This window comes from Lithobates pipiens, unplaced genomic scaffold (assembly GCF_037356315.1).
Source record: "Lithobates pipiens isolate NorthernLeopardFrog02 unplaced genomic scaffold, aLitPip1_a1.2 Scaffold_16, whole genome shotgun sequence".
Classification (NCBI taxonomy): Eukaryota; Metazoa; Chordata; class Amphibia; order Anura; family Ranidae; genus Lithobates; species Lithobates pipiens.
Window position 1 is genome coordinate 79,047,059 of NW_027507748.1, and position 23,064 is coordinate 79,070,122.

Genomic DNA, 23,064 nt, shown 5'->3' on the forward strand with positions numbered 1-23,064 from the left:
ACACTTAACAGATTTCTGTCTGGCAGGAATTCTGAGTATCGGACAAATGTAAGCTGTAAAGTCACAGTTATTCAAATGATTTAAACTCATTATTCTGAGCTACTGTAACAGATATGATGTAAGGCTCTCACAATGCAGAGATGTCCCAAAGGTTAATATTTATCTATAAGTTAATGGATTCAGTTTCCATTTGAATAGCTGCATGACAAAACTTTTTTTTTATACAACCTGCAATTAATGTTTATGGCCCTCAGTGGTTGTTGAAACATTGGGAAATTTTCAATACTATTCTAGAACTCCTGTAGAGTGTCTATGAAATGTCAGTTAAAATTAATGATTAATAATGAATGAAATCAAACAATTGATTTAAGCAATCAAAAAAAAAAAAATATATATATATATATATATACGCTTCTGTGGATGGTATCAGATACTTGCATAGCAAAAAAGCAAGTGCCTTCTAGTGTCGTAAAAATAGAGCTAAAAACAATGAAGGGAAAGACGAGGCAGCCTCTCACTAACACAGAAGTTTGGCTTATTACATTGCTAGTATTGTTCATCCTTATCTCTGTCGGACTGGTGGTGTTTGCATGGATTGTTGTTAAAGATTTGACTGCCGCAGGTAAGAACTCCACTTATTTTTTTTTTTCCTATAAATAATGTTTTTCTCTCTTTTTTATTTTCTTTTCTCTTTTTTTTTTTTGTTGGAAGAAAGGAAACGTAGCTAGCTCAACAGACATGTTTACTGCCTGATACTGGTTTACAATTTCTTCTTGAAGTGAATCTAAATCCAGTTTGGGAAAGGTCCACTATGTTTTTTTGTCCAAGTGCCTATTGTAACTGAGAGTAGTAGAAAAATCCCAAAATGTGAGTTGCCACCAGAACAAGAATATGGCATGGAGATTCCAGTGGGGAGGAAAATATGTTTTTTTTTTGTTCAATCTGCAGGTTCAATTTAAAAAATTGACCCGATTCCTCTATCCACATATTTGAGGTGGGTGGGGGAAACCTTCTGCTACGCCTTTGTATTTTGACAGTGAGAAATCTATCACAATACACTACTCAACACTGCAGGTTATAGCCTACAACTATAAATGCAATGAGTATCACGTGGAATTTTCGAACAGGTTGGTTGAACAGAACTCGATCAGTAGACTGACTTCTGTTCAGCCACAGTCCTCAACGTATACAAATTTCAGTTAATGTATGGTCAGCTTGAGAGGAGATTTCCCTTACTTTGAACAGATTCCCTTTTACTTCCGGTTGTGTAGCAGGAATTTGGCGAAAAAGCTGGCAACCTTTCCCTACTCTGTACTAACACAATTGTGGCTTTAAGCCCAGGTTCACACTGAGCTTCGTAAATGAAGCTGAACTCGCACTATTTCACTCCCACATGTCGGCCGCAATTTCAGAGACATCTGTGCAGGTTTCTGCACACATGTCAATGTAAATCGCAGCCCGAAATCGCAAAAAGTAGTACAGGAGCTACTTTTTGAAATTAGTGCAGTGCTGCAAAAGTGCCATTGCTGGCAATTTCTGCCAATTTGATATGGGATTTAACATGTCAAATCATACCATACCAAAACTGGGGCTAAATATACTTTAAGGGACTCAGAGGCATGAGATAATTTTTTCCCAATTTAACTGATTATATTATGCATGCATGTATCTTCAGACACCTCTTGGCTCCTTATTCTTCTTATTATTGTTTTTTTCAAAAATAATATGGAGCAGGGTATCCTTTTTTGCTCCCGCTACCTCCGCCATAGGCAAAAACTTGCATGCTTGGTAGTCTAAGTTTGCATATTTAGGCCTCATGCACACTGGACCTTAAAACGTGTTTCAAATACTCCAGCCTAGGTGAACTAGACCCCTGATGAGTTTCATTCTTTTTCAAAAAGAAGACAGAAAATAGGGCATGTGAACTCAAGTCTGAGTTAATCCATAACTATTTTTTACTCTAGTATGGTTAACTTTCAAATTTTTGCAAATTCAACTTCATTTGTCACTTCTTTTTATTACCAATCATCTACAAGTTTACGGACTGTGAAAAGTGGATGCTTATTAAAATTGACTATACAATTTTTTTTTGTAAACAATATAACAAAATCCTGCATTTGAGAATCATCCAATCACAATGTTATCATGTATTATTCGGATCCAGCCTTGAATACTGCATGCCAAATAATGGGGACCAGTAGGTCCCGCTGATATTGTGTTTCCAGCGCGATGGGATCCCGCTGGAAATCACAGTTGCGAGCTGTGCTTCTCATGCTCGCCGCCCCCCCAGGAGATGCCGCACATCCATAGGAATATATTGGGGTGGCGAGCTGGAGGAGCGACATAGCTGGCTCCAGTGATGGGACTCGTGGGTCTAAATCTCGCCAATGACAGCGGCGAGATTGACACAATATCGGCGGCACCCACTGTAATTATCATGGTGTGCTGCCAACATAACTTGGATATGTTGCTTTCACATTATAGTTTAGAGAAGAGTTTCTCAACCCTTTTACCTTGGAGACAAAATGTTTGAGATCTCTGGGAAACTCAGAACATTGGATCTGATCAGTGAGCTGTAGATATTATTATTATTATCGATTTATATAGCGCCAACAGTTTACGCAGTACTTTACAATGTATAGGGGGGACAACACAATTACAGTACAATACAAAAGGTATAGGAGGGCCCTGCTCGTAGAGCTTACATTCTAAAGGGAGGGGGTGGTGGTACAAAAGGTAATAGCTGCAGAGAATGATTTGATGGGGGTGGCTATATAACAGTATAACAGATATAACAGATATAACAGTTATTGTAAAAATAACATTAAATCAAGGTTTTTTTTCGACCAGGGTCCTGAGAAACCCTAGAGTCCTGTGAGAAGTTCCCAAGAGTTCCGCTGCAAATCAATTATTTTGGTGGATGTATAATCCCCTAATATTGTTTTTGGTGCGCACTGACAGTGAGTACTGTCAGCGTGCATTGAAACCCGGCTGCCTCCTCTGTGGTTGTGGCTCCAATAAAGTTAAGCTTCTCAAAATATCAAATATCCTTAATCTTACTTATAGGTGTAAAGTTACAGTGAAAAAATCCCACTATAACGTAGTGCTCATAACACATAGATTCTTACATAAATTGCATATATAAGTGACTCAAACAAAGAAAGTTTTACCAAAAAAATGTCCAAGAAGCAAAATATAAAAGAAAAAAAGGGGAAAAAACAGAGTCCCAATAGTAAAAAACAGAGTCCTTTGTGTATAGTGTCTTTATATAGTCCACAAGTGTGTAGGAAATATATTACACCTCCTTTCAAAAAGGTTCATGCATTAGTCTCGTGAGATTCCCGTCACCAGACGAATTGAAGGCTTACCGGAGTTATTGGATCCTCACAAATTTACATTTGGGGGATCATACAAGCTTTTGCAACTATATGCAGATTCACCCAGCAACCAGTTATCCAGGGGGACCTCAAATGTAGGCAATCACTTCATACATTGACAGGTATTTTAACTCCAGCAGGTTAAATTAGATGAGTTCAGTATGTGGTGAAAATCACATTTCCTGTTCCTGTGAAGTCACGACCAGCTGCTTCTTGTTTCCTGCCTCCTGGTTCCCAGCATCCTCTGGATCCCTGTAAGATCACACCACACTTTTATGAGACTCCAGGACTGGTGATTTTCACCACATACTGAACTCATTTAATTTAACCTGCTGGAGTTAAAATACCTCTCAACGTATGAAGTGATTGCCTACATTTGAGGTCCCCCTGGATAACTGGTTGCTGGGTGAATCTGCACATAGTTGCAAAAGCTTGTATGATCCCCCAAATGTAAATTTGTGAGGATCCAATAACTCCGGTAAGCCTTCAATTCGCCTGGTGACGGGAATCTCACGAGACTAATGCATGAACCTTTTTGAAAGGAGGTGTAATATATTTCCTACACACTTATGGACTATATAAAGACACTATACACAAAGGACTCTGTTTTTTACTATTGGGACTCTGTTTTTTCCCCTTTTTTTCTTTTATATTTTGCTTCTTGGACATTTTTTTGGTAAAACTTTCTTTGTTTGAGTCACTTATATATGCAATTTATGTAAGAATCTATGTGTTATGAGCACTACGTTATAGTGGGATTTTTTCATTGTAACTTTACACCTATAAGTAAGATTAAGGATATTTGATATTTTGAGAAGCGCTACACTTTTTTCATAACATTGTTTACCTCACACTTGATACCCCGGTGATGTGTTAGCAGCTCTCTTGTGTGATTTATATTTATTTTCTTGTAAGAATAGTGCAGTGTTTTGTTACAAAAATTTACGTTAAACTCAGAGTTAAGCTCCATGAGAAGTAGAGAGAATGGAAGCATGTTGTTGAAGCAGGAGGGGACCACCTGTATATGGCAGCGCCAAAGGCACACTGCGGAAAAGGGTAGCAGAGAAGATTTGTATGCAGTTGGATTAGACTGAATGTATGTGGGGGTGAGATCATAATATGTATGGCATAACATAAAGCTATTATGTTCTCGCCTCCTGCTACATTCAGCCACTTGCTGACTTCCTGTAGCAGCCATGTGCTCCCACTCTCTGCTCACCCTCTCCACAGTCTGCATTCAGTGATTCCATATACACCATCATACTTAACATCTCACCTCCTGCTTCAGCAGCTTGCTCCCGATTTCTCCAGAAATTACACTTTGCTACAATGTAAAGCAGTAATTGTACAGCTTGTATAACAGTAACTCAACACACAGCCATTAATGTCTGAACCATTGGCAACAAAAGTGAGTACACCCCTAAGTGAAAATGTCCAAATTGGGCCCAAAGTGTCAATATTTTGGGTGGCCACCATTATTTTCCAGCACTGCATAAACCCTCTTGGGCATAGAGAGTTTCACAGGTTACCACTGGAGTCCTCTTCCACTCCTCATTGATGACATCATGGAGCTGGTGGATGTTAAAGACCTTGAGCTCCTCCACCTTCCATTTGAGGATGTCCCACAGATGCTCAATAGGGTTTAGGTCTGGAGACATGCTTGGCCAGTGCATCAACTTTACTCTCAGGTTCTTTAGCAAGGTAGTGGTCATCTTGGAGGTGTTTTTGGGGTCGTTATCATGTTGGAATACTGCCCTGCAGCCCAGTCTCCAAAGGGATGGGATCATGCTCTGCTTATGTATATCACAGTACATGTTGGCATTTATGGTTCCCTCAATAAACTGTATACAAGCTGTACACTCACTACTTTACATTGTAGCAAAGTGTCATTTCTTCAGTGTTGTCACATGAAAAGATATAATAAAATATTTAGAAAAATGTGAGGGTGTACTCACTTTTGTAAAATACTGTACATCTGCCATAATGTTGATTTTCAGTGAAAACCCTGGGGACTTCTTGCAGAACCCCAGTTGAGAATAATACACAATATAAAAAATATCAGATACAGTATCATTAGAAAATATTCTCTATATATGATACCAATTGACTGTCTTCCATTTTAATAAAAACATGTCTGTAAAAATGTGGGGAGTTATCCTTATTTTATGGGCAGCTAACCACTAATAATACTTTCTCAATGAATCCTGTCAAGACTCATCTATAAAAAAAAGAGGGAGGGTTATCCCAAGCAAGTCACGTAAGAGGGGGACACGGCGGTCAATTAATACAGCTTTATTATGAAAATTACACCATACAAATTTCTAGGCACAATATTGAACCTCCACCAATCATAAAAATATTAAAAAGACAACGTTGTCTACCCCGGGATAGTCGCAGCTGCACCCATACACATACACCCATACACGCCATCATACATTCCTATGGCACTGATGTGAAGGACACTTGATGTGGGTAACAGAAAGTTCGCCAAAGTGAATGCTTGTATTGGAAGTTTAGGACAGCCAGCCATACCAGTTCCATTAATGCCGCAGATGTCCATCAGAGCTGGTTAGTGTCAATATGGAGAGTGTCAGGTAAAGGCAGGGAATGATGGGAAAGATGTTTCAAAGTGTTGCGGCCAGTAACCAAACAGATGAGCTCTGTGAGAAGGATGTAAAGGCAATAACTGAAACCATTCATGGAACAGTCTCCTTCATGTTCAACAGTTTTTCTTCAGCCAGTCTGCTGTGGCTCCTCCGTCCCTGTCCCTGTTTCGGGCATCTTAGGATTCGGTTGGTTAAAGCTCACTGCGCATTCATTGCCATAGCCCATAGGCAGCTGTCGGGGGGGGGGAGCGTCATATGCGTAATGACGCGTTGATGATGCTTTTGTTAGCCAATGAAAGCTAACTTCCTCATCTATAAGGCTGTTTCCATTCTTTTTTTTTTATAAATTTAACCCCACTACTCTTCTTAGTAAGGTTGGCTATACATGTTAAATTTTCTTGTACAATTGTCCTTTACATTTACCCTAAACTATGTAGTTCAAGGGCTTGCCTAATTGGATACAATTGAAAGTTGTTTAGTTTTGATCTCATATTACATGGTTTTTGGTAAACAGGAGACCAGCCTTAGTCTTTTAATGTGAACAAATTCATTATAAGAATGGACAATAATATGTAAACATTTTTTTTCTCCGTCATCATCTAAAACTCTTCTGCAAATGATGGGCTTACATACAAGGGCTCACCTTTCTAGGAAAAATGATTTACAATTTGAGTAACTACAGGGACTTTTGCAGACAATGGAGTAAAAAGATAAATTTTCAGTAAAACAATGCTGGCCATGATTTACTTACATTCTGAAGATCTGTGGAATCCTGTCAAACTTGATGAGAAATTTGACCGTGTACTGCCACCATCACTCACAGTTACATAATAGAAAGATGAAAGCTCTGCTACTGAATTAGTAGGTTATAAAATGCCTCAGCCTGCTGCAGGTCACCCGATATTATAAAAGTACATTTTTCAAGCCCCATATAGGTATGGGGATTGTGAGATTTATACAATGTAATTTTTTAAACAGCCTTTTTGGGAAATAGTGCAACACATTTTTTTTTTTTCAAAAAAATTACAAAAAAATAAAAAATTAAATATTAAAAAGAGATAAAATCAGTTTAAATATTTAGAAATAGATGTAACACATATTAAAAGTGCTTTAATAGGATATACTGTCCAGAAGCAGCTGATCACATGGGGAATCTGCCACTTAGAAAATAGTATTTGGACATACAGCATTTTATAGATTAGGCAAAGAAATTTGTTTGCGCTGAATCGGACAGCGATTTGAATAATGTTACAATACAAACAATAATACATGTAGTAAAACACTCACATTGGGTACAGCCATAGGAATGAGTTGATATAAGAGATTTAATTTGTCTTAAATTCCATTCAAAAAGTAGAGACTTATGTGAAAATGTATCACTTTTTAAGGCTTTATGGACTCCAAATAGCCTTTGAGGGTTACAGAAGCTTTCAACTATGTTAGACATTTTCTTGTTGCAAAAAATGGTCTCATTAGCTTTGATTATTTCATATATATATTTTTCACAGCAAGAAAAAAAGAGAAAGGTAAAAAATAAAATGATATATATATAAAAAAATAAAAATAAAATTGAAACACAATTTTTAAATGCCCATAATTACAAAGGGGGAAAAAAAACCACCAAGAACACTTATGAAACAAACTAGACTATGCTACCCTACCCCCCCCCCCCCCCCCATTCCAAAAAAAAAAAAACACCCTTTAAGAAAAAGTCTTTTTTTTTTTTTTTTTTAAAGGCATTTAATCTAAGCAGCTCCGTGGCAAAATAGGTAATTTTGTGTTTAAATCAGTGTAGATGAAACCACTCTGCTCAACCCTAATGTAGAATCTGCAGCATCCAGGCTTAGAGTAGCATTAAAAGTTCTGATTCTATGTAGTTTCTTCAATGCAGTTTTACTGAACTGAAAAAAAAAAAAAAACACGATTGTTAAAAAAGGTGCAAAAATAAAGACTACATTTCCACCGCTGATTACTGAGCTCTAAGAACGTCATTCAAAAAAGGATACATATCAATGTTTCATCACTGTGTCTTGTCTCACATGTGACAGATTTGATTTAATTAATAGTGCACCTTGGTGACTTAGACACAGCAGTTGGCAGGATAACCCAGTGACTTACTGCTGTAAATGTAAAGATCATTGTAGATGTTTCTGAATATCTATTTAGCAGAAGAACCTATAGCACCTAATGATTGCCTTCACTGTACGTTGGTGCCTGATACAGAAAAGCAACTATTCAGATTGTCCCTCTAGGCTTTGTCACTGATGGAGACGTGGAAGGTGTGCACCTGACCTTTGTCTCTGACGCCTTTATATCTTTGTCAGCATGAAAAAGATTAATCGCTAGGTACATATTAATCTGAAGCCCATGTTCTTATGCCATGAAATGTGAATCCGAGTGAATTATCCACCTCACATTGTGTGTTATCATGAAGTAGCAAACACAGCTTTGCAAGGAACACCATGAAACGCTACTGAAAACACTCTCATAAATGCTGCAGTTAGTACTGCTTTAATACCACTTGTACTTCAACTTGTGTTACTATTATGTTTACAACTGCTCTTACTAGAAATAATGATAATAAGCAGTGGAGGAGCTCTCTAATCCCAACTCCTTTAGGCTATGCTTACACATGTGGCTGTCACTGGCACACTTCTAAAAAGCAATTCATGTTTCTTTTCAGAGGCATTTAACGCAAGGTAAGGAGGTGATATGTCTTAACCAAGTAAATGCCATATCACCACACCATTGCACATGCTTAAGGAGCAGCTACTACATGGCCCCATTTGCTTTAACCGCTTGCCGTTTGTTGCTGGACTTCAAGTGGTTATACCTTTTTTTTTTTAAGAGCCAGTCGTTGGCTCTCTTGGCAAAGCAATCCTAGCGGCTAACTAGCCTCTGAATTGCTCTTACAAGCAGCGGGAGGGGGCTCTCCTGTTCCACTGGAAGACCCTGATCAACCAGCCGGAGCTTCCTCCAGATAAGCGGAGAGCTGAACAAAGCCTGGATTGGCTTTCATCAGCTCTTGGCTATGGTAAACCGGAAGTGATGACCTGACATCACTTCCAGGTTTACCCCCATGTCAACGGTGCCATTTTCAAAAATCAACATCATTCGAACACATGGATCTTGGTGTGATTTAATGCTTTTGAGTGCAGAGGAGGGATTTGGGGTTTTATGGACCCTAAATATCTCCATTAAAAGTACCTGTCACATGCCTATTGCTGTCACAATGATGTTTACATTCCTTGTGACAGCAATAAAAGAGATAAAAAAAATTTAAAGCAACAGTGTAAAAATAAAAAAAAACAATAAATTAAAGTTCCCCTGTCCCCCGTGCTTGCACGCAAAGGCAAACGCACGAGTCGGTCCCACACGCAAACAGCAATAATGCCACACATGTGAGGTATTACTACATACTTCAGATCATGAGCAGTAGTTCTAGCACTGGACTTCCTCTGTAAATCTAAAGTGGTAACCTATAAAGGCTTTTAGAGCTTTGCCTATGGATAGTAAAATGTATGTTGTTTGTTGCCGTTGCACAGGCGTGCGCAGTTTTAAACCGTGATGTGACGGGAGGGCCTGTGGAACCGAGAATCCCTTGGAAGGGTTGGGAAACCCATGTTTCAGCTCCCCATGCACATCTTATGTCTAAGTCACCCTGTGCTATCCTGGCACAGGGTGACTGAGAAAATATATCTTGGATTTCTTAAAAAGAGACAGTACCATTTATCCACAATATCTTCCAGGATATATGTAAAGACATTCCACGGGCCCTCCCATCACATGTGACATGTTTGGTATCTATTTACTCAGTGTAAGATCATCTTTTATATTTTACAAAAAAAATTGGGTTTTGTATTGTGCTTTTTTGCAATAAAGTGGTAACCTATAAAGGCTTTTAGAGCTTTGCCTATGGATAATAAAGTTTACATTGTTTTTTGCCATAAAGTGTAACATGTTTGGTAGCTATTTACTTGGCGTAAGATCATCTTTTATATTTTACTAAAACATAGGGTCATGTATTGTGTTTTTTTACAGTAAAATTCAAAACAGGATATTTTTCCAAAAAAACAGCATTTTGAAAAACCTACCAATTTAAACGTGTCAGGGAATTTTTTTACAGCGACATAAGGCATTTATACAGTGCATCAGCTGCCTTAGCTGTTAAAGTGGTGGCAGTAAAATGCATGTTTTTTCTTCTTTATCTAATTGATTTGCAATTTAATCAAAATGATCAAATCTGAAAAGTGATAGAATAGCCTGATCTATTTTGACTCAATTACAATCATATTCAATCAAACTGAGTTGATTGGCCATGGCAGAAAACTACCAACTGTTTTGCATTGGTTGCAACACTGAAATATTTGTTTATGAATATGATCATATTCTGACTGATCAGATTATGAGATTACATGGTGGAAACAAAGATGTGATTGATTGCTTACAATTGTAAGTTACAACTGTATCTTAGCTATCATTTGAAATCCACTTTCCTGTATGTGGTATACTGATCAAATGGTTTGTCAACTATAGATTGATTATTCTGATTAGAAGAGATTGATCAAAAAATAAATAAAATATTTATTGAAGCATGTGTGGCCACCATAATACTGATATCATTTTTATGTTAATTGCATTCATAATAAGTAAAGTGTTGGACTGGGTTGACATTGTTGAGAAAATGTGTAATGGGGCCTCCATTGTTAAATACACCCCAACGTACCTTAACAACACACCTATGTCACAACACACCACAATGCACACTAATACACTAGCGTTAGGAAAAAAAAGTCTGTGCACATTTCAGGTGCATTTTTCTGCATTATGGAATCCAATAAAAATGAAGGCACTACCTTTGCACAGTGCACTTTAATGCTCAGCACAGTGTACATGCATAACAGGCGTGTGTTACTGCGGCATAACAGGCACGTGTTACTGCGGCACAATACTGTGAATCCAGCCTCTCATGGAGCTCACTTTACTCCCCCCCCCCTTCTCTTGCCTTCATCCTCATTCTTTTTAGATGGACAGAGCCAGTCTATGTTCAGATATCATCCAGCTATTTCTTACTGGATGGAGTTGCTTGCTTAGAGATGACAGTGGGGGAGATTTACTAAAACTAAATCACTTAAAATCTGGTACATCTGTACATGGTAGCCAATCAGCTTCTAACTTCAGCTTGTTCAATTAAGCTTTGACAATAACACCTGGACGCTGATTGGTTTCTTTGCAAAGCTGCACCAGATTTTGCACAGTCCAGTCTTCAAACCCACATTCATGCAAATCCTCGTGCCTGTGCAGCTCATTGCTATGAAATGTCTGACAAAGATCAGCACTTAATGTAAAATCTTACCCTGTGCCTTTCTAGAAAGTTATTGCAGTCTGCTCACTGCAGCAGTTTGATGACATTAAAGTATAACTAAAGACAGAAATTAATTTTTCAGAAGAAACTAAAGACACAGGTCAGTTTTTATTACTGTCTGTGCTTCCATTAGAGAAATTCACCCTCACTATTTTGCCTGTTTACCATTATGATCATAAGTGAAAATCTCAAATTTTGGATTGACCACATGACAGTAAGGGGGAATCCTCCAATGGGAACACTAGTTCTGGTGATCTGGGGGGCCCCCAATGTTTTTCAATATTTTTCATGGATCATGTGTGAGGCCCCACCCAAGAGCCTCAGATCCCAAGATGATGCTTGTTACAGAGAAACACATTGAGAGGGGACTCACATGTGACATTGTTCTGTAAGTCGGGATGACCGTTTGGACCTGATGACTGTTTGCAATACATGCTGTTTTATTCCTTGGGGATTGTAAGTGTAATTTCATTGTTTTATTCAAATCAATTGGTGAAATACTACACTATGTGGATCTCCCTCTGTACTTTAATCCCTTTCATGGAGTCTTTTTTAGTTTAGGAGTTCAGGGAGCTTTTGTATTATGGATCGTGGTGTATGTGGCTGATATGCAGCAAGGCGTTCAGTGATCTCCTTCTGGGATCAGAGCAGCTGGTAAGGAGCTTATTTAACCATTTGTAGTTATTCCTTTTGGGAGCACTTTTCATGGTGATGCACAATATCATCATCTTTTCACTGTTAGGGAGAGGAAATGCTGATGTTTTGGAACTGAGCACTTTTTTAATTTATTAAATAAATCACCGGGACCAGATGGCTTTCACCCGGGGGGTACTTAGGGAACTCAGTCAAGTAATTGCCATTGTTCCTAATTCTTGCCGACAGTCTACTGACTGGACTGGTACCAGCTGATTGGGGAAAAGCACCAATATTTTAAAAAGGGCCAAAGTACATCCCTGCGAATTACAGACCATTTAGCCTTACATCACTAGTATGCAAGCTATTGGAGGGGACTATAAGGGACTATATACAAGATTTTAGTAATGAAATCGGTATCATTAGTAGTAATCAGTAGGGATGGGCGAACGGTTTGGCCCAAGCATAAGTTTGGGGCGAACTTTCTTTGTTCGGTTGCTTAGCGAACAGCCAAACAAATGGGTCGTTCGCCGTTTGTTCGCCCCCCCCCCCCGAACTGACCACAATGCATTGCAGTACTGAGCACTGCATTGCAAGCCCTGATTGGCTGACGCAGTGAAAACTTCAGCAAATCAGGGCACAGAGCACCACCAGAGTCATGATTGGACACTGTCATCATGACTTTATCAAACATGGCTCATTCCTGCCCACAGCATAAAAGTATTCTTTCAATGGCAGCCATTTTCATGTGTGATTTCGGCATTGGAGAAAGAACAGGGCTCTGTTCAGTTCTATCAGTTAGTTAGTGTGCTATACTATGCTATTTTGCTTCAATTGTCAGTACAGAAAATTTGTATAGTGACAGTCTAGGGATAGTGTGAGTGTAGTGGGGAGGACCATTCATTTTTTGCTTGCATTACCTATGTTATCTCCCGGTCCACGCCCCAAAGATCAGCTGTCTGGGCCTTTTCAGCACATCTGCAGCAGATTGCACTGTTGCTATCTGAAAACTGTGTCTCAGGCACATCCAACGTGGCAAAAAAAACAACCATTTGGGTATTACATGCCTAACAAGGCATTTAACGTCCAACCACTCAGCCCATTGGCAAAAGCACCTAAAAGCCACACAAAAGGGGCACAAATCTGTCCCTCCTCCTCCTTACCCACTTCAGTCTGCCCCTGCGATACCGAGTAATTACCTTTCAGCAGCCTCCAATTACAAGGATGATGGTATAGCATAGGATGTCCCAGGTCCTAGCAGCACATCTGCCAATAGCACACCACCAGCTGTAGGCTGTAGATTGTAGGCGGCAAATTTTCTCTGCGCCATCTGCTGCGGTGGAAAAAAAATACAGTCCCTGCCACCCACATGCCCAGTGTCTAAATGCAAACTTGTCAAAGCTGTTGGCTCTCCAACTTCTGCCTTTCAGCCTGGTGGATTCTGCCCACCTTCCATGAATTTGCACAATGTGCTGTACCACAATAGCAGGTTCCCAGTCGCTACTACTTTTCATGCCATTCCATCTCTCTACATCAGGTGGAAGGGAATGTTCTGGCATCATTGGGCAAGGCAGTCAGCCATAAAATCCACCTTACTGCTGACACGTGGCCCAGCAAGCATGGGCAGGGATGATATATTTTGTTCACAGCACACTGCTTGCAACTTGAAAGGATGCAGGACAGGGCTCGGTGCTGCAGCTTGTTGTGCCCCCACATCTTCATACAGCTGATGGTGATGATGACAGACCTGTGAGCTCTACCCTCATCTCCTACTCTTCCTCCTCCGCCACCTCCATGTCCTCCTCTGCAGAATTGTCATATGAACATCAGGTACCCCTTAAGCATTCAAAGGGCTATTCCCAGAGCCAAGCTAAAAGGTGCCATGCAGTGCTTCAGCTGGTGTGTTTAGGGGACATGAACCACACCAGAGCAGAGATTCTTGCAGCTCTGCAGGGACAGGCACAGTGGTGGTTCACACCACGCCAGCTGGAGCCAGGACTGGTGGTGTCCAATAATGGCTCAAACCTCCTGTCTGCCCTTAGACAGGGAAAGTTGACACATGTGCCATGCCTATCACATGTCCTCAATTTGGTGGTGCAGCATTTCCTAAGTACATACCCAGGGTTACAAGATGTACTAAAACAGGCCAGAAGAGTCTGTAGCCATCAGGTGGTCATACACAGCCAGTGCTCGGTTGGCTGAAATTCAGTGAGAATTCCACCTGGCTGTAAACTGCCTGATTTGTGACATGCCCACCAAGTGGAACTCAACTTTAGGAATGCTGCAGCAGCTATACATGCAGCAGAGGGCCGTCAATGAGTATCTGTGCTAGTACGGCATGACGACAGGCTCAGGCTGCCTCCCATTTTTTCCCCATGCCAATGGCTGATCATTAAGGATGCATGCACTGTATTGTCACCATTTGAGGAGGCCACAAGGATGGTGAGCAGTGACAGTGCATGCATCAGTGACATAATCCCTGTTGTGTTCCTGCTAGAGCAGAATCTGCGTGGTATTATGGACAGGGCACTGGAGGCAGAGCAGCAGGAGGACTTCCTTTCCTCTCAAGGCCCCCTTTATCCAGACACCATTATTCCTATGTCAAGGATCACACAGGAGGAGAGAGAGCAGAAGGATGAGGCACTTTCATAGGCTTCAAAGAACAACAAGACAAATGCGGCAATCTGTAAGTAATGGCTTTCAAACCCTAGGACCATTAGGAGTAGTACATGGCTGGAAGGACAAAAGTTCCAGGTGCTGTCATCCTGAGGGACCCCAAGGAGTCTGCTTCTCAAGCCTTGGCAAATTTGAAGTGCATGGGCAACCTCATGCTTCAAAGCCTGCGAAGGGACCCAAGAATAGATGGTATAAAGGAGAAGGATGATTACTGGTTGGCAATCCTCCTTGACCACCATTAAAAGGGGAAGGTTTCAGAACTCATCTTATCCCCACAGAGAGTGCAGAAGATAAAATCACTTGAAGACATATTAAATAGGATTTTATGGACTCCAGTAGATTACAGTGTGGTGGAAAATGTTGTTTTGAGTCTTCTGTTGGTCAAGAGAAGAGCGTTGGAGAAGGCATCCACCTAAGTGAGGAATTTCAGAATTTATTTAGTCCTCGCCGCCCAGGGCTGTCAGCTTCCACATCCCATCGGCAGCATCTGCATCACATGGTTGACGATTACCTCGGGGCCAAAAAAAGATGGAGAGATTTCCAGCTGATGATTCACTGACTTACTGGGTCATGAGAATAGGCCACTGGCCAGAACTTGCCCAGTATGCTATTGAGTTGTTGAGCTGCCCTGCATCCAGCGTGCTTTCAGGATGGGCATTTAGTACTGCAGGCACTGATCATTACTGATTATAGAACGCATCTGTCCACAGACTCCATGGACCATTTGACCTTTATAAAAATGAATCGGTCCTGGATTACCAGCTACGAAGCCCCTGATGCTGACATCACTGATTAAATATTTTTGGGATGTGGAATCTCTGCAGGACTTTGAGGCCACCTAGCTTTGAGGGTGTTCAATCATTTCATCTGGAAGAATGTTTTTGGTATAGGTTTCATGGGCACAATTAACACCCAAAGACCAATTTGTCAGCACCTGTTTGACAGGTGCATATCATTGCAATTTTTTTACAGCAAGGCCAATTCTTGCTTTGATTAAGAATACCTCTATAGGGTTTTGGTGGGAAGGTGCCCCCCACTGCCAAAGAGTCATTTTTCTGCACCTGTTTGACAGGTGCATATCATTGCAATTTTTACAGCAAGGCCAATTCTTGCTTTCATGAAGAGTACCTTTATAGGGTTACAGTGGGAAGGCACCACTGACACCCAAGCACCAATTTTTCAGCACCTGTTTGACAGGTGCATATTATTGCAATTTTTTTACAACAAGGCCAATTCTTGCTTTCATCAAGCGTACCTCTATAGAGTTATGGTGGGAAGGCACAACCGACACCCAAGACCAATTTTTACACACCCATTAACAGAATGTATCCAAAAAATCTCTAATCTTGTTCCCAGTGCACTACTTTTTGGTCTCATCATACACACTGGCTCCCCAGCTGTTGCTGAGCAAAATAAAGGCAGCTTGCAGTGAAAATGTATTTTTCTTTGGCTTTATAAATGCAGTTATTGCTGCACCATATTCTAGACATGGTACAAATCTGCCACTTTACAGGTAGACAGGAACCCCCCCAGGCACTATATTGGAAGGGATTTTCACTTTTATGCTTTCACTTTAAAAATCTAAAAAACTCTACTCATTTAAAAATTACGTTTTTCACAAACTTTTTTTATGGATACATGTCCCCCAGGGAAGGACCCGGACCCCTATAACCATTGTATGCCCAATTAATTGCATATAAGCCTTCTAAATGGGCACTTTTGATTTTGACGTTCGGGTCCCATTGACTTTAATGGGGTTTATTATTCAGGTCTGTTTGGCCATCCCTAGTAATCAGCATGGATTCACGAAGAATCGTTCTTTCCAAACCAATCTATTAACCTTCTATGAAGAGATGAGCTGCCATCTAGATGAAGGAGGGCCTGTAGACGTGGTGTATCTGGATTTTGCAAAAGCATTTGACACATTTCCCCATAAACATTTACTGTACAAAGTAAGGGCATGGACCATAGGGTGAGTACATGGATTGAAAACTGGCTACAAGGGTGAGTTCAGATGGTGTTGATAAATGGGAAATACTCCTAATGGTCAGGGGTGGGAAGTGGGGTCTCCCAGGGATCTGGGCTGGAACCAATCCTGTTTAATTTGTTCATAAACTACCTGGAGGATGGGGTAAACAGTTCAATCTCTGTATTTGCGGATGACACTAAACATGGAAATAACTTCTCAGGATGTGGAAACCTTGCAAGAAGATTTGAACAAACTAATGGGGTGGGCAACTACATAGAAAATGGTTTAATGTAGAAAAATGTAAAATAATGCATTTGGGTGGCAAAAAATATGAATGCAATCTATTCACTAGGGGGTGAACCTCTGGGGGAATCTAGGATGGAAAAGGACTTGGGGGTCCTGGTAGATAACAGGCTCAGCAATGGCATGCAATGCCAAGCTGCTGCTAACAAAGCAAACAGAATATTGGCATGCAATAAAAAGGGGATTAACTCCAGGTATAAAGCGATAATTCTCCCAATCAGCAAGACTTTGGTCCGGCCTCATCTGGAGCATGTTGTCCATTTCTTTGCACCAGTCCTCGGGAAGGAAGTACTGGAAATGGAGAGAGTACAAAACGGGTAAAAAAAAGCTAATAAAGGGTTTGGAGACTGCATACTGGTGACCCAACAATAGAGATAAAACTTTTTTCACGGAGGAGAGTTTGATAAGACATGTGGCCACTCATTAAAATTAATGTAAAGAGGTTTAACCTTAAACTCCGTAGATGTTTGTTTACTGTAAGCCCTTGTACACACGGTCGGAGAGTCCGACGGAATGTTTCCTATTGGACCGTTTTGTCGGATATTCCGACTGTGTGTGGTCTGCATTGGACTGTTTCTGTCGGGAATATCCAATGGACCAACTTTTCCAACTTGCCGGTAAAATTTTCCAACAAAATGCTCTGATCAGACATACTCCGATCATGTGTAGCCTACTCCGACAGACAAAGTGCCACGCATGCTCAGATCAAATTCCTAGACCAAAGCTATTGGCTACTAGCCTGTACGTAGTCCCGTTGTAACGAAATAACGGCATCACGTTATGTACAATTGGATTTTCCGACAACTTAGTCTGACCTTGTGTATGCAACATCACTTCCGGACCTCTTCCAGAATTAATCCGTCGGAATTACTCCGATGGATTTGGTTGTCGGAATCTCCGACCGTGTGTACAAGGGCTAAGAGTGGCAAGGATGTGAAATTCCCTTCCACAGGCAGTGGTTTCAGCAGGGGCATCGATAGTTTCAAAAAACTATTAGAAAAGCACCAGAACGACCGCAACATACAGGGATATACAATGCGATACTGACATATAATCACACACATAGGTTGAACTTGATTGTGTCCTTTTTGACCTCGCCTACTATGTAACCATATGTAACAAAGTGGCACATAATTGTGAAGTGGAAGGAAAATGATAAATGGTTTTCAGTTTTTTTTTACAAATAAACATATGAAAAGTGTGGGGGGCATTTGTATTCAGCCCCCCTGAGTCAATACTTTGTAGAACCACCTTTCACTGCAATTGAAGTTGTGGGTCTTTTTGGGTATATCTCTACCAGCTTTGCACATCTAGAGAGTGACAAAGTAGCTCAAGCTCTGTCAGATTGGATGGAGAGTGTCTGTGAAAAGCAATTTTTAAGTCTTGCTACAGATTCTCAATTGGATTTAGGTCTGGACTTTGACTGGGCCATTCTAACACATGAATATTCTTTGATCTAAACTATTCCATTGTAGCTCTGGCTGTATGTTTAGGGTTGTTGTCCTGCTGCAAAGTGAACCTCAAGTCTTTTGCAAACTCTAAGAGATTTTCTTCTAAGATTGCCCTGTATTTTGCTCCATTCATCTTCCCATCAACTCTGACCAACTTTCCAGTCCCTGCTGTTTTCACCATGTTTCATGGTGGGGTTAGGTGTTCAGGGTGATGTGCAGTGTTAGTTTTCCACCACACATAGCATTTTGCTTTTAGGCCAAAAAGTTACATTTTGGTCTCATATGACCAGAGCATCTTCTTTCACATATTTGCTGTGTCCCTCACGTGGCATCTTGTAAACTGCAAATGGGACTATTTATGGCTTTCTTTCAACAATGGCTTTTTTCTTGCCACCCTTCCATAGAGGCCAGATTTGTGGAGTGAATGACTAATAGTTGTTCTGTGGACAGATTCTTCCACTGGAGCTGTGGATCTCTGCAGCGCCTCCAGAGGTACCATGGGCCTCTCGGCTGCTTCTCTGATTAATGCTCTCCTTGCCTGGCCTGTCAGTTTAGGTAGGATTTCAGTTGTGCCATACTCTTTTAATTTTCAGATGATGGATTGAATAGTGCTCTGTGAGATGTTTAAAGCTGGGATTTTTTTTTATACCCTAACCCTGCTTTAAACTTCTCCGCAACTTTATCCCTGACCTGTCTGGTGTATTCCTTGGCCTTCATGATGCTATTTGTTCACTAAGGTTCTCTAACAAACCTCTATGTGCTTCACCGAACAACTGTATTTATACTGAGATTAAATCACACACAGGTGGACTCTATTTAATAATTAGGTGACTTCTGAAGGCAATTGGTTCCACTGGATTTTAGTTAGGGGTATCACGGTAAAGTGGGCTGAATACAAATGCGAAATGCAAAAAAAAATTAGTTCTGATTATCAGTGCAGTCCCAACAGTGCCCACCAGTGCTGCCAATCAGTGCCCACCAGTTCTTCCAAAAAGTGCCTACAGTGCTGTCCATCAGTGCAGCCTCATCAGTGTCACCTCATCAGTGCTCATCAGTTCAACCTCATCAGTGCCCATCATTGCAGCCTCATCAGTGCCCATCAGTGAAGGAGAAAAAATGAACTGCATGTTACCTGCAAAACTTTCTAGCAAATTATGATTTTTTTTTTTTTTCGAATTTGTTTTGATTGTGTAGCAAAAAAAGTGGTGATTAAATATCACCAAAAGAAAGCTCTACTTGTGTGAAAAAAAAATTATAAAAACTTCATATGGGTACAGTGTTGCATGACCGCACAATTGTCATTCAAAGTGTGACAGCGCTGAAAGCTGAAAATTGGCCTGGGCAGGAAGGGGGTAAAAGAGCCCAGTAGACAAGTGGTTAGTATAAGATGAGTTTATTATAAGTTTAATGTGCTTTACTGTGTTTGTTATGAGAAGTTAATTTGTATAAGAACAGCGAACTTTGGAATATTGTTTTATTGTAGTTTGTTGCACATCCTGCCCATACAGAGCAGGATCTGACACATTCTTTACAGTCTTTTAACAAATCTGGCCACCAAAAATAATGGGAGACTAAGTCTGAGGTTTTGTGGATTCCAAAGTGTCCGGCCAGAAGATAGTCATGACACCTTTTAAGAATGAGAACCCAGAATTGTTCAGAAATGAAAATGTGTTCCTTGAGGAAATAGAGTTCATCCCTACATTGAACATGCAAATCCAGAGGAGGTTAGTGGTTGGCAACTGCCTCCTTAACATGTGACATCAAGTCTGTGCAGCAGAAGCAGGAAATTCTAGGCGGGCAAAATAGCATCAGGTTCAGAAGGTGAAACTGGTTCAGAAAACATGTGTGAGAGTGCATCAGGTTTACAATTCTTGGATCCTGGTCAGAAAGTTATATGGAACACAAAACGGCAGAAGAAAAGTGCCCATCTGGCCTGTCAAGGTCTTAGGTCTATTGGAGGACATGCTTCAGGATAGGAGCAATGTTAAACAGAGTTTTTAATTGTTTAAATAAAGCTTGAGTCTCCGGGGTCCATTTGAATGGGATATGCTGCTTGGTCAACTGTGTGATTGGTGCTATGATACCTAAAAAGTTCTATATATACTTCCTATAAAAGTTAGCAAACCCCACAAAGCGTTGTACTACTTTCTTGTCCTCCAGAGCCAGCCCTTCCAATACATCATTAACCTTTTGTGGGTCCATAGCAATGCCATCTGTAGAAATGATCAGTCCCAGCAATTGAATGGTCTGTCTTTTGAACTCGCATTTCTCAGCTTTTGCCTAGAGATGGTGTTGACAAAGTCTTTCTAGTACCTTTGTCACATGACTTCTGTGTAGGTCTAGTGGACTGGAAAATATAAGGATGTCATCCAAGTATACAATGATGAACAAATAAAGATAGTCCTGCAATATGGCATTGACAAGGTGTTGGAAAGTAGCTGGGACATTACAAAAGCCGAACGGGGTGACTAGATACTCAAAATGGCCAAAGCGAGTATGGAACGCTGTCTTCCATTCGTCTCCTTCATGAAATTCTGACTAGATTGTAAGCACTCCTCAAATCAAGTTTAGAGAAAACCCCTCGTAACCTCTGGAATAGCTCAGAAATTAAAGGAAGTGAATAGTGATTATTGACAGTTATCTTATTGAGATTACGATAGTCCACGCAGGGTCTGAGGGTATGAACCTTCTTTTCAACGAAGAAGATGTCAGCTCCTGCAGGTGAAGTGGAGCGTCGGATAAATCCTTTTTCCAAGCTGGCATTAATGTAATTGCACAGGGCTTCTAATTCAAGTTCAGAGAGGGTGGATTCCACCAAAATATATTTCAGCCCTGGGCAGCAGTTCTATGGGGCAATTGTAGGTCAAATTGGGAGGAAGAGTATCAGCGCTCTTCTTATTAACCACTTCAGTACCTGCATATAAACATATGATGTCCACAGGTGGGATCTCCCATCCAGGACGGGCGTCATATGAGGTCCTTCGCTTCCTGTCGGTATACGGGGTATGCAGGCACCCACCGCATCACTTGGGAGCTGAAGCGCATGCTCAGCGGCTGCAATGTCCTCAGGCACCCACGATTGCTGGTGACAGAGCAGGAATTTTGATCTGTGTGTGTAAACACACAGATCCACGCCCTGTCAGGGGAGAGGACACAGATTGTGTGTTCTAGTATATAGAAAAACAGATCGGTCTCCTCCCCTAATCAGTCCCATTATCCCAGAGTAAGAATCACTCCCTAGGTAACACATTTAACCCCTTGATCGCCCACTAGTGTTAATTCCTTCCCTGCGAGTGATATTTACACAGTAATCAGTGCATATTTATAGTACTGATTGCTGTATAAATGTCAATGGTTCCAGAATAGTGTCAAAAGTGTCCGATATGTCTGCCGCAATGTCGCAGTCATGATAAAATTTGCAGATCACTGCTATTACCAGTAAAAAAAATAATAATAAAAATGTCATAAATCTATCCCCTGTTTTGTAGGAGCTATAACTTTACACAAACCAATCAATATGTGCTTGTTGGTATTTTTTTACCAAAAATATGTAGACGAATACATATAGTCCTAAACTGAGGATTTTTTTTTTTTATTTGGGATATTCATGATAGCAAAAATGTTTGCTTTTTTTAGTTTATAGCACAAAAAATAAAAAACACAGAGGTGATCAAATACCACCAAAATAAAGCTCTATTTGTGGAGAAAAAAATGATAAAAATGTTATTTGGATACAGTGTTGCATGACCACACAATTGTCATTCAAAATGTTACAGCGATGAAAGACAAAAATTGGCCTGGGCAGGAAGGGGGTGAAAATGCCCTGTATTGAATTGGTTAAATACATTTACAATATTCATGATAAACTGTTGAGATTAGTTTTAACACTTCAGAATCAGGATGGATACCAAGGAGAGGAGTAACAGTGTGAGATTTCTTCAGAACACAATGTACCTGGCAGTATGGAAAAGACAAGAGAATCTCACCCGTAAGCCAATTAATGTTGGGGCTATGTGCCTTCAGCCAGGGCATACCAAGGATGATGAGGAACATAGGTGACATTATGATGTATAGGAATTCTTGATGACCAGGGGAGGAGTGACAGAGGATTGGAGCAGTTTCTTGTGTCACTGGGCCAGACTTGATACCGGAACCATCAGCCAGATGAAGGACAACCTCTCATTGGACCTCACAGAGAGGAAGATTGTGTTGGGCTGCAAAAGAACAGTCCACAAAACAACTACAGGCACCAGAGTCTATGACTGCAGAAATGGAAACAGGAGACATAGTTGCATAGTTAGTAAGCTTGAATAAAGACACCAGTCCATCCAGTTCAACCTGAGCGAGTATCTACAATTGTGCCTATCCCTGTACCTTGCACACACACATTGGTCCCTACCCTCAAGGAGCCTACAATCTAAGGTCCCCATTCATATACTAGGGCCAATTTTTGAAACGAAGCCAATTAACCTACCTGCATGTCTTTGGAGTGTGGGAGGAAACTGGAGCACCCAGGGGAAACCCACGCAGGCACAGGGAGAACATGCAAACTCCAGGCAGGTAGTGTCATGGTTGGGATACGAACCAGTGACCCTTTTTACTGCTAGGCGAGAGTGCTAACCACTACACCAGGTGGATGCATTGTATGGATCCAGTTAGTAGAGGACTTGCGAGGGATTCACTG

The 23,064-nt window shown here is 40.7% G+C and overlaps 1 protein-coding gene across 1 annotated transcript in view; it reads left to right on the top strand.

Moving 5' to 3' along the window:
* The first annotated feature begins 342 nt into the window (after positions 1 to 342).
* TMPRSS15 (transmembrane serine protease 15) overlaps positions 343 to 23,064 on the top strand; it is a 619,275-nt gene continuing 596,553 nt past the window's right edge. Inside the window, exon 1 of the mRNA XM_077480049.1 lies at positions 343 to 622. Within this exon, the coding sequence (XP_077336175.1) occupies positions 421 to 622 (202 nt within the window). The 5' untranslated portion in view covers positions 343 to 420. The remainder of the gene's footprint in view (positions 623 to 23,064) is intronic.